The 12,118-nt window shown below is 40.5% G+C and overlaps 1 protein-coding gene across 1 annotated transcript in view; it reads right to left on the minus strand.

Annotated features, from left to right (window-relative positions):
* Positions 1-5,046: 5,046 nt before the first annotated feature.
* GALNTL6 (polypeptide N-acetylgalactosaminyltransferase like 6) overlaps positions 5,047-12,118 on the minus strand; it is a 487,161-nt gene continuing 480,089 nt past the window's right edge. Inside the window, exon 12 of the mRNA XM_040589013.1 lies at positions 5,047-7,146. Coding sequence (XP_040444947.1) covers positions 6,979-7,146 — 168 coding nt within the window. The 3' untranslated portion in view covers positions 5,047-6,978. The remainder of the gene's footprint in view (positions 7,147-12,118) is intronic.

The raw sequence follows: 12,118 nt of genomic DNA on the forward strand, positions 1-12,118 counted from the left end.
TTGATTATTTTTAAGAGTAAAAATCTTAAATAGAAAGCACTATACACTAAAGATTTACTAAACTGTATTACTTATTAATCTAAAATTTTCCAGTCAACAGATACTATGTCAGAACAAGACATTTAGCAAAATCGCTTGTTACATCAGACATAATAACCACATATTTTTCCTTGTGGTTTTCTGTTACCTTTTGGCTTATAGTTGCTAATTTTTTAAAGGTCTTTCAAAACTTCCTCTCAGACAGGGCAAGATCCTCAAAATGTTATACAGAAATCTTGCACTCTTGTGCTCTAAGAGGATATATGGAACAGACTTGAAAGGGGGTGAGAAAAATGAATTAATGGACTTTATAATACTAATCCTGGCTATAAAAGAGCTACTTCTCATCACCTTTATGTTCTCAAAGGTTTTGTAATGGCTTCCCTAACAACCTTGATGGATTAAAACCCCAAAATAAATACATTATCATATTATTTTTTTAATTTACATCTTGTGTTCTCTTGAAAAACACTGGGCTAATGGCATTTAAACAGAAAATGGATATACCTGGTGGCAGCCACACTGAGAGCCTCCCAATACTGCCTTCCTAAAATGCTCCATCCCCAGCCTGTTCGGGTAGGTTAAAAGGGTCCCACTCACTCAGTCCTTTGCAGAAGTGATCAGTAAAAATGCAAATGAATTCTGATTTTTTTTTAAACAAAGGTGATACCCACTCATATAGGTGCAAGCCATCAAATCAACTTGGTTAAGCTATTTATATGCTCTTCTTCTATGATCTTCTGTGGCATCCAATTTCACTGAGGTCCTGGAGACATTGATGCTTGGTAAATTGCCAGTAATCAAAGGTTGTTATGTGCTTGTCAGCTTCCTTTCAAGCTTAGTCTATCTTTATCATGAGGAAGACTTGGCAGTCTTTGGCCTGTTTAGGAGGCTGGTTGATAGAAACCCTTGGGAGGCAGTCCTGAAGGGCAAAGGAGTCCAGGAAGGCTGGACATTCTTCAGGAAGGACATCTTAAAGGTGCAGGCTGTCCCCGTGTGCTGAAAGACAAATTGGCGAGGAAGACCAGCCTGATTGAACAGAGCTTTGGCTGGAACTTGGGAGAAAAAAAGGAGAGTTCATGACCTTTGGAAGAAGGGGCAGGCAACTCAGGAGGACTAAAAGGGTGCCATGGGGTTATGTAGGAGAAAACTAGAAGGGCCAAAACCCAGCTAGAACTTCATCTGGCTACTGCCATAAAAGACAATTAAAAATGTTGCTACAAATACATTAGCAATAAAAAGAGGCTAAAGAAAATCACCATCCTTTATTGGTGGCAGGGGGAAACACAGTGACAAAGGATGAGGAAAAGGCTGAGGGGAGCAGAATGAAGCTCCCATAATCCAAGAGGAAGTGGTCAGTGACCTGCTACACCACTTAGACACACACAAGTCTATGGGGCCGGATGGGATCCACCCAAAGATACTGAGGGAGCTGGCAGAGGCGCTCACCAAGCCACTCTCCATCATTAATCAGCAGTCCTGGCTAACCAGGGAGGTCCCAGAAGACTAGAGGATAGCCAGCGTGATGCCCATCTACTGGGCTGGAAGAAGGACCAGGGAACTACAGGCCTGTCAGCCTGACCTTGGTGCCAGGGAAGGTCATGGAGCAGATCGTCCTGAGCACCATCACATGGAACATGCAGGACAGCCGGGGGATCAGGCCCAGCCAGCAGGGCTTTATGAAAGGCAGGTCCTGATTGACTAACCTGATCTCCTTCTAAGACAAGGTGACCTGCTTAGAGGATGAGAGAAAAGCTGTGGATGTTGTCTGTTTTGACACCGTTTCCCACAGGATTCTCCTGCAGGAGCTGGCTGGTCACGGCTGGGGCAGGTGCACTCTGTGCTGGGTTAAAAGCTGGCCGGGCAGCCGGGCCCAAGGAGCGGTGGGGAGTGGAGCTACACCCAGCTGGCAGCTGGTCACACGTGGCGTTCCCCAGGGCTCGGTGTTGGGGCCAGTCCTGTTCAGTGTCTTTATGGAGGATCTGGACAAGGGGATCAAGTGCACCCTCAGCAAGTTTGCAGGTGACACCAAGCTGGGCAGGAGTGTTGATCTGCCTGAGGGCAGGAAGGCTCTGCTGAAGGATCTGGACAGGCTGGACCGATGGGCTGAGGCCAACTGTATGAGGCTGAACAAGGCCGAGTGCCGGGTCCCGCACCTGGGTCACACCAGCCCCAGGCAGCGCTGCAGGCTGGGGCAGAGCGGCTGGGAAGGGCCTGGTGGGAAAGGGCCTGGGGGTGCTGGGTGACGGCCGGCTGGGCAGGAGCCAGCTCTGTGCCCAGGGGGCCGAGGAGGCCAACAGCATCCTGGCCTGTGTCAGAAACAGTGTGGCCAGCAGGACAAGGGAAGGGATTGTCCCCCTGCACTTGGCCCTGGTGAGGCCGCACCTCAAATCTTGTGCGCAGTTTTGGGCCCCTCACTAAAAGAAAGACACTGAGGGGCTGGAGCGTGTCCAGAGATGGGCAACGGGGCTGGAGCACAATCCTTATATCAGGAAATGAAGTTGTTAGTTTGGAGAAAAGGATGCTCAGGGAGGACCTTATTGCTCTCTACAGCTGCCTGAAAGGGGGTTCTAGCAAGGTGGGTGACAGTCTCTTCTCCCAGATAACAAGCAATAGGATGAGAGGAAGTGGCTTCAGGTTATGCCAGAGGAGGTTTCAACTGGATATTAGGAAAAATGTTTTCACTGCAAGGGTGGTCAAGCATTGGAACATGGTGCCCCGGTGTGGTTAAAAGGTGTGTGGATGTGGCACTTAGGGACATGGCTTAGTGGTGGACTTGGCAGTGCTAAGTTAACAGTTGAATTTGATGATCTTAGAGGTCTTTTCCAACCTAAACAATTCTATGATTCAGCAGCTACAGACCATTTATTTGTAAACTGATAACACCCAGGAAGTATGTATTATAACATTAAAATATCCATACTGTTGCAGAAACATTTTTCTAAAGCAATCTCATTTTTATGAAATAAGACTGTGCCCACTGAAAAGTGAAGTCTTGTTGTGTCTCAGCAACACATCTGCTCTCTGACCATGAAATGCTTTGTTTCCCAGCTCCTCCTCCCTCCTTTAAGCCCTCTCTCCCCCCAGGCTTCTGTTTAGTTTAGATTCTGGAGTCTATGCAGGGAAACACATGTGACTTTAGAGTTTTAGTTGCAATTATTCCATCCTTTCCTTTTGCTCTTTCCTGTAGTAGTAGCAGCTTGCTCGCCACAATAATAATAATAAAAACAAAAAAGTTATAGTTATCAGATGATAACTATAAATGGAAAAAGTTTACAGTAGGTGCTGATGAACTTTAAAGATAAAAAGATCTTTTCAGGCATGTTGATTAAAGCCCTCTCAGCCATAAAATAATTATTTGAAAAAACTGAAACAAGTAATCAGCTGGGGCAAATTAGTACAGCTCCACTGAAATGATGAGCCCGTATCAGTTAATGCTACCTGTGCACTAGATTCAAAATATGTTCAGAACAATCCAGTATTTAAGACAATTATGTGAAGAAACTTCATAGCCTTTTGACGAAATGCATATTAAAGCTAAATGCTCCTGATGAAATATGAAAGGAAGATATATATGTCCAATATGTTCATCCTATCAAATTGTTCAGATGTTGGTTGGGTGGAAAATATATGGTTGTAGGAAAACTTAAAAGAAATTTTGAATGTTTGTCATGAAATACTGTTATCAATGGAATGCTTTGGAGAACACCCAAGACAGAATTCAACTGAGAGGCAGGGATGATAATTTCTTATTAAGAAAACTTTCTGTTGAAGGAGTCCTGTCCTTAGCAAGTCATAATCATTTTGTGAATTCATCATCCCAAATGTTACAGGAACAGAGCTCTGAAGCACTCTGTCCCTAGGGCCCTTCTAGCAGGAAGATTAGAGTTATCTGCAGTGAAGCTGCATGCTAGTTTTTTTTGTCTCAGTTTTTGAAAAAGAATAATTTGCTTAAGCTGAAAACAGTGAGATAACTGTCTTCACTATTAGTCTAATGTGTCTATCATTTTATTCTCTGCCGTTATGATTATACTAAATATTTGAAAGATCAGCCCATGAAATGAGAAGAAACCTTTCTCCTCCATCTACCTCTTTCCACTGGTCACATATACATATGTATATATGTACACACATATATGTGTGTGCATGTGTGTGTGTTTCTATGGCACACTGTGGCAAGTTCGTACCAAACCTTCCTCAAGATATGGACCTTCAATTAACCTTTATATTTCCAGAATGATCACCAGTTCACTGTTGACCCACAACAAACTCCAATATATTTTTCTTGTATTTTGCCTATAAAACCTGAAAACATGTACATCATGTTTTTTTCCCCCACAACATCTGAATATTATTATGTGGACTGTTTTCTGACAAGGACTGCTAGAGCTTACAATCAGTGTCCAGCTATGAGTAAGAGGAGGGTTTCCTTCAGCAGTGCAAGGTGCTGTGCAGTATTACTCAACAAGCTTTGTAAAAGGCAAAGAAGTTCTTTTTCCCAACAGCAGCCTAGTTCCTATCAGGTATTTCAAAATCAGACCACTGAGATGCAGTCAGACACTGAACGATATAACCCTACCAATTTGTGCATAACATAAACTGCTTAGCTGGTTTAGCAATTCTCCTTTGCCTCTATTTTGGGCATACAGTGTTGCTTCCAGGACTTTGACAGTTTGGGGCCAGTTACAATCAGCAGCTTGAAGGCAGCATTTACATTTTAGGCAGCCATTTTCTTCTTTTTCCAGACCCTCTTTTCTCATGTTCCGGCTGCAAATAAATGATGCTGCGAGCACTGCACCTGGGAAGGCTGACAGTCTGCAGTGGCTAGTCTGCTCTGTGTACTGATAGGCTCATACAGTAGTAGCCTTACTGCTTTCGTTCCTGAGTGCACCATATCTTCAAATTAAATTTAAACAACACCTAAACAAGCCCACTTATTTTAAAATCATAAAATGAGAAGTCTAACTCTATAGACGTATTTCTTTCAGATTATTTGAAAGATCTCTTCACTAATTTGCAGTAATTGCTCAATGTATGGATGCATTTCCTGGTTTTCCAAGTGCATGCATCCTGAACGCTGCAGGATCTCATTCCCCTCCTAAAAAGTTCCTATGACCTACAATTTTGGGTCTTAATCTACAACTACAAGGTGCTGCCATAAAATAGCACATAGCTATTGGTACTAGAACCATCCTCTGGATGTAATCAATTCTCTTTGTGCATAAACACAGCTTAAGGAGCAAAAAACAAAACACAGCCATCCCACTCCCTCAAAACAGGGTAGGCTGCACATCAGTATTTTGGTTAGTCATCCACCTCTCTGGCAATCAGAATAAACAACTTAATTACACATGATATTTTTGGAACCTGGAAGAACTGTTACAGCATGGAGGATGCGATCTACCTGTATTTAAGGTGCTTTTATCTGTTAAATTCATCTTTTAAGTAAAAGCAGGCCACGTACTGGATAAGTTTGTACTTGCTCCAACCTTGAAAAATCACAAACCTATCAATTATGTTCCACAGATCAGTATGAACTGATTTCCACAGAGAAGAATCATAGCCCTTCCACCTACCCCCCCCCCCCCCCCCCCCCAAGTTTAAGAGCCCTCTCATGCCAACAGCTTGATGGGTCTGAGGGACACCACTGGCTATAACGATCATCAGTGTGACAGAAGTCTGTCTTACCCTGAATTGTGCCTATGCCTAAAGTAGTGAAATATTGTAACATTTAACTTGTTTGCACTTGTTTGCTCCATCGTGAGACCTACAATACCCTTCACTTGCTAACTCTGGAAAGTTCATGTGATTTCCATCACAGATTTCAAAATGTCTGAAACACCCAACTAGTTTCATGTCAATTTTCCTCTCCACTTCTATCTGTCAAGAGCACTGCAAGATCTCTGCAAGATTCTTTTAAGCTGCACTACAGGGACTCAACACACTTTTAGGTGATGGCAGTGTACCAATGTTAATTTGACTAACCTAGTTCAGCATGCAGTATGCGATTATTTCCTACTCTCCTGATTTTTTTTTCTCCCCTCAGCCTATTTTGAATTTAATTTATACTTTGCTAAGGATTCTACCTTTAGAAAAGATAGCTACTCCACAAGCCCTCCATTATGCTGCAGCTGCTACTGTTATATTTGTCACCAAAGAAAAAAAATCTCACCTTCTGTGACAATGGGTTTTGAATCACAACTGCTAAACATATAATGTATAGAAATTTGATTGCTTTGCTTTTTTTCCTGAAGGGGGAAAATGAGAGGGTAAAACCTTACAGTTTATTTCATGCTTCACTACAGTGTAATTCTAGACCCTAAGATTTCTACCATTCCTATTTGGGTAATGAATGGAATGTAAAAGGGAGGTCTTTCAAATTAATTGCAGCAGTTCTGAGGGTTAAACCTGCTTAACTCAACCTTTTATTAAGAGAATGTCAACAGAGCATATATCTTGTCTAGGGAGTGCTGGGACATCATTACTCTTCTACCAGCATGTTTAGTTCTAAAACCTGGGATTTCTTTAGGTTTCTGTAGCTGTCATGCACACCATATACCCACCCCAAATTACAGCATCTGTTCTGAGCTACTCACTACAGCAGGATTTGACCTGAGAAACTCTAGAGTTTTGCTTTACTTTATTAACTTGGAGTACTTTTAAACAGTTTTTAAACAAAGTTTTTCCCTCGACCAGCAAGGGAATTTTCAGCCTGAAGTTCTCAGCAGCATCCGGTGAGGCTCTTGGCCAAGTTCTCCAGATACTGTACATCCATCAGGACAGCCTGCTGGCTCTTGCTGCGGCATTTTCTTAATCCTCAGAACAGATTTCCTGGATCTAGGAAATTTAATTCCTGACTCCTTCGACCCAGATGCTGGCGAAAATGTAGACTGCAGTCTGTACGTAATTAGGCGTGTTCATTTTTTCTTATTTTTCTTTCTAGGAACTGGCCTTGCTGTTAAATTTTTCTAAAACAGTCTTATTAATATGTTCAAAAATCCACTGTTGAGTTTCAGATAAAGGATCACATCTGTTCATGAAAATCTTCTTCTCGGCTGGGTTGCAATCTATGCAGCTGCTGCTTACTGGATGGAACAAAGTTTTGTCCTACAGGAATGAAAAAAAAAAAAAAAAGAATTACGTAGCAAATGCCAAGTCATTGGAACTGTTCTCATTTTACAGAACATGGATTAACACAGCCCTATGTGAAATGATCTTGTGGTCTCTGTGCTAACCTTGCGTAATAACCACAGCTATTATTAGGAAGCTGTAGAGAAAGGAGTGTTTTTTACCCTTGAGTTATTATTCTTCATGAAACTGGGGATTCAAGAAAGAATGAGGAGACATCTTCTGGTCTTTAACTAACAACCACATAATAAAATTAAAAAATAGAATGTCTTTTAATAATGTTTGCATATCCTATGCTTGCCTGGAGCTCCTTTAAAACTCCTCTGAACTCGAAAAGTGTTTTTTTTTTATTTTTTGGATTTGTATTTGACAGTTTCTATTGCACTTCTAGGCAGGAGAATCTGTAACAATCTGTCTGGAAAATGGATACTCTTCAACTCGATGAAGCTAAGAATGAATTATTAGCTGAAGTGGTGTGATGGACAGACGGACATGGGACCGATGATCTCAGTTCTCTCCCCATGAAATGCAAACTTCACCTACGGCCTTAATAAGACCAGCCACTGAAATATGCTCTGTCTCCTAATAAGAAGGAAATCCTAACACTGTTTTAGCTCCCTATGGAGATTTTGGGAGGATAAGCATGTATTATGTTGCATTAAAAAGGATACGATGATTATATTTATTAATTTTACTTCACAAAACTAGTGTGAATTGTAACCTGACCTTGAATCTTTGGTAAAGCAGAAACTACCCAGATGAGCAACTGGTATATGTGGGTTAGGTAGTTTCAATGTACTTAATTCACCTTGGCAAGTGTTTGAGAGAGAGACAGATGTTGGAGTGATTAGACGGTTTGAAAGTCTCCAGGGATTATACACTCATTGTATCTGTTGAAATAAATATCAGCTTACTCTTGGTAAACCATATCCAGGCTTTTCCTCTCTGTGCCAAAATGCTCTGCCAGTATTTTAACGGTAATCCAGGATGTGCCTGCTTGCCCAGTTTATGAGAAGGAAAAAAAATCAAAAAGCTATTTGTCAAATTGCAATTGATTAAAAACTCACAGAAGTGCTCTGGGTGCTGAGCAACAATCATACAGAAACTTCTCTTTAACTAAAAATACCCCACATTAAAAAAAGAATTATGAAGACAAAAATAAATGTGACATAATAAACCAGTAAGAAATAATAGCTATTTAAAAACACTTTTGAAAAAGCAAGTTGGTTTTAGTTTAGGTTTTGGGTTTTTTTTTTTTTTTTTTTTTTTGAATTTAGGAAAGATGAAATCGATTGGTTCTGGGGGTTGTGAAACACTGGAAAAGTACAATGCCCTTTTCTATATTAACATATGCAACAAAGCACTGTACGGAGTGGCCCAGGCACCCATTTGCACCTTGCCAGCTCCTCCTGTCCTTCTGTGAGAGACTGATGGAGTGGCACTGCCCAAAATCAGGACACAGTGACTGCCACGGCCACCCCACCTGCTGTGAGGCCTTGGAGGAAGGTGGCATCCAGTTTTCCTTGTGTTATAGCTGGGCATGAGGGTCAGCCAAGCTATTAGGAAGCCAGAGCCGGAATACTAGAAGCTTTAATAGGATAGCTGGTACAAGAAGAAAGGAAACTGCTTCGGTACAAAAAGCATGCTATGAAAACCACTCTAGCATTTCCAAAGAGATCTGGCAGTCTGTCTTCTCACAGAAATATCCAGGGGATACAATTTTTGAGTGAAGCATGGATGGTGCTTTCTTTTAGAAAGTCTGGTTATTAAGAGAGAAGAGCATCTATTAAGAAAAGGGACACAGTTGTTACTCTGAAAAAACTTCTGGCTGACTTAGCTATATATAAGGGCCTATTAATTTGTCATCTCAAGCTTACGCTGACCTAAGGTCAAAGCCTGCTGCTCTTACAGATTTCAATGGAAACATGCTCAGGACTTTAAGGGGTAACAGTTCTGTGTGTCCCAGAGAATTTTCCAAGAGAAATATATAAATTCCTCTTCACACCAATATTAAAAACGCACAAGAGCTCTTGTGGAGACACTTCTAACATCTGAAAACAGCAGAGTGGTGTTTTTTTTTTTCTTCTGCATGAAGGCAAGTCTGAAGATTATTTGCAGAAGGAGAAAGTTCTCTGTAAGATAATGGGCCTCGACAGTTCAGGGGGTTGGTAATGAGACACAGAGCTTTTCATTTCTTCTAGGTCACTGATATAACTATGGCCAAGGTCAATAGTAACTGGAAGTCATTATCAGCTGGTGGCTGCAGTAGTTTATCTGAAATTAGTTGGTAGCCCCAGTGCAGTTTCAGCAGGACAGATGTCCATATGATAAAACCCACTATCACAGTGACATGTCTTCGGTTGTCTGAGGAAATAATCTATGCACCTACTGTGTAAAGAGTGAACTTATTCTTTCAGTTTGTCCCTGAAGCTGTCAAAGGAGTATGAGCAAACCACGCTGTTCTGGGCACAGTTTTTGACATTGTCAGCCTCGTGTCTATCATAATCACTAGGCTGAGGGCAGAATTATCATATAATGAAATTGATTTTGCAAATTGTTTCCTTTTAAAGACCTACTAAATCACCCCTTTCTTGGTTACTTGAGCTCTACAAATAGCACTAATAGGACTACGGCACAGAAACTGAATCATACTTTATCAGAACCAATGCATTATGTGTCAACACAGAATGATGCTACGTTGAAAACCAGAGGCGTGCTCCTTCACTGGGAGGAATGGAAATTTGTAGGCACTGTTGAACTCTGGCTCTCACATACTTAGGAATCTCAAATAAAGTAAAGGAAATGGCTTTATTTTAGGAAGCCACTATAATCCCAAATCTCTAATAATTTCAGGTTACTTACATTTATCTAATTTCTCACATTGCTCCCACCATTGATGGGAGCCCCATTATAGTGTCAATATTTTTTTTCTTGGTATTAAACTCACTTTCTTCTATTTCCAACCCACAGCTGTGTTTATGGTACTACTTGTATTTGTTCTACTCCATTGCTTCTAACAGGGTTTCCTTAAAGGAAAACTTTCTACTTGGCTGTAGACCAATATTTTGGATTGATCCTAAAAAATTGATTACTTAATATCACAGACTTACTAGACTTTCAAATAGCTGCTCAGATGTAGTTTAAACAGTATGAGAATAAGAATAGGTTTTTGGCACATGTTTATTAGTGGTAGTTTTGGTTTCATTCATCTGAAAATAATCTGGTTTGCTCACTCTGAGACTGCCCTGCTATGAGAAACAAAGTGCAGATAATGGGGATAAGCTGGAATTTTTTCCAGAAGAACACTCCTTACCCAAAGTAAAATATTAGTGAATTCTACTTACAACTAAAATATTTAAGTTGTTTTTATTTGCCAATGTCCAAATACAGGTTGTTAAGAGCTTCTATGCTGTAAGAATATGGCATTTTTAAAAGAGTGCCTGGCTTCAAGCTGTATTTGCAGCACTTTGTAATCACTTCATAGCCCTAAGTTCTTCTTACCAGTGGCTCAAGGATGCAAATGATCATGATAAGAGACTCATCCTTAAAAGAAGAAAACCTTCTTATCTTCTAGTTTTACAGGAACGGTATGACAACATGGTAAGAAATGCTTCGTATTAAGCATCTTACAAGATGCTTTTCCTAAAACATGGGAAGAATTATTAGCAGGATGGATATATGCCCATTAGGAAGCTACAGTGTCTGTAAGTGGTGCAGAGAACAAAACAGCTGCTGACCTGCTCTCTGTTTTTTAAAAGGAGGCACTTCTTACTTAACCAGACTGCTACTCTTATTTATTTAGGGTGCAATTTTAGTAGCATACCATCCTATAGGTAAAGGGTTCTAGTACAGATTCAGTAAACCAATACAACGTTCTTTTCTTGTACTTTTCTTTTTTTTGTGGGTAAACACTACAAAACCTATTGCCAGGATGCTTTCAAAAGTAGATAAGGATTATATCGTTAGGATTTTGGAGGTATATGTGTACTACCAAAAATCTCTAATGTAAGGCTCCCCTGTATCTGAGAAAATAGGCTATGTGAAACAATAAAAACCTACTTTGTAGCCAAACTAAAACTAAGCCTAAAGAAAACAATGTATGCATAATTCTATTATTCCAATGCAGTTTCTTAATTCAGAGGTTTATGCAAACTAATCAGCTTGCTGTCAGGATGGTCTTACAGTTAACATTGTGTCAGTACTTCCATCATAGTGAAATTTTCTGGTGTTTCTTACTGAGATGGAAATGCCTGTCTTGCATTGAGAATTTTTATATGAGCCCTGTCAGCCTTCTGGAAATTAAAAATGAACCTGTGCAGAGAATTTAATAGAACTCACACTGTGTATTTTTTTCAAATGTCAATTTTTTTGGTTATCTGCTGTATTCTGTCTTCATCAAAGATGATGAGCCTTATAGAGGGCAGCTCCAGACCTGCATTTTGTCTTATGAACTGGCTAAGCACCAGTGAAGTGCTAAAGGTATGAATGCTTCTTTCATGCAGCTTGGGTAGGCAAAAAGATAAATCAGAAGGATTTTGAAGCAAGAAGGTATTATTATGACATTATAAAGCCAGATATACAGCAATGCAGCCATGACAATTTATATCCTCTAAACATCTCACCCATACATTCTAACTTTATTGCCAGTAATGCCTCAGTTTCAGAGGGATTACACTTCTGGAAAATCTTGTGGTGGATCTCCAATTTAATGTTATAAATAGGGCAAAAAGGCACAGGCTAATAAGCAGACTCTCAGAAAAAGGGTTGGGTCAAAACTATTTTTAACGGTTCTGAATTAGTTCTCTACTATATATAATTTCAAACTAGAAAGCAGTATTGAGGTTTAACTGGCAAAGACCAATTCCTGGCACTTTGGCCTCAGCTTAAGCAAGGTGGTGGGCAGGGCACAGTAGTCAAAGAGAAGTGTAGGATGCACGAGAGGAATCCTCAA

Source organism: Falco naumanni, chromosome 1 (assembly GCF_017639655.2).
Source record: "Falco naumanni isolate bFalNau1 chromosome 1, bFalNau1.pat, whole genome shotgun sequence".
Classification (NCBI taxonomy): Eukaryota; Metazoa; Chordata; class Aves; order Falconiformes; family Falconidae; genus Falco; species Falco naumanni.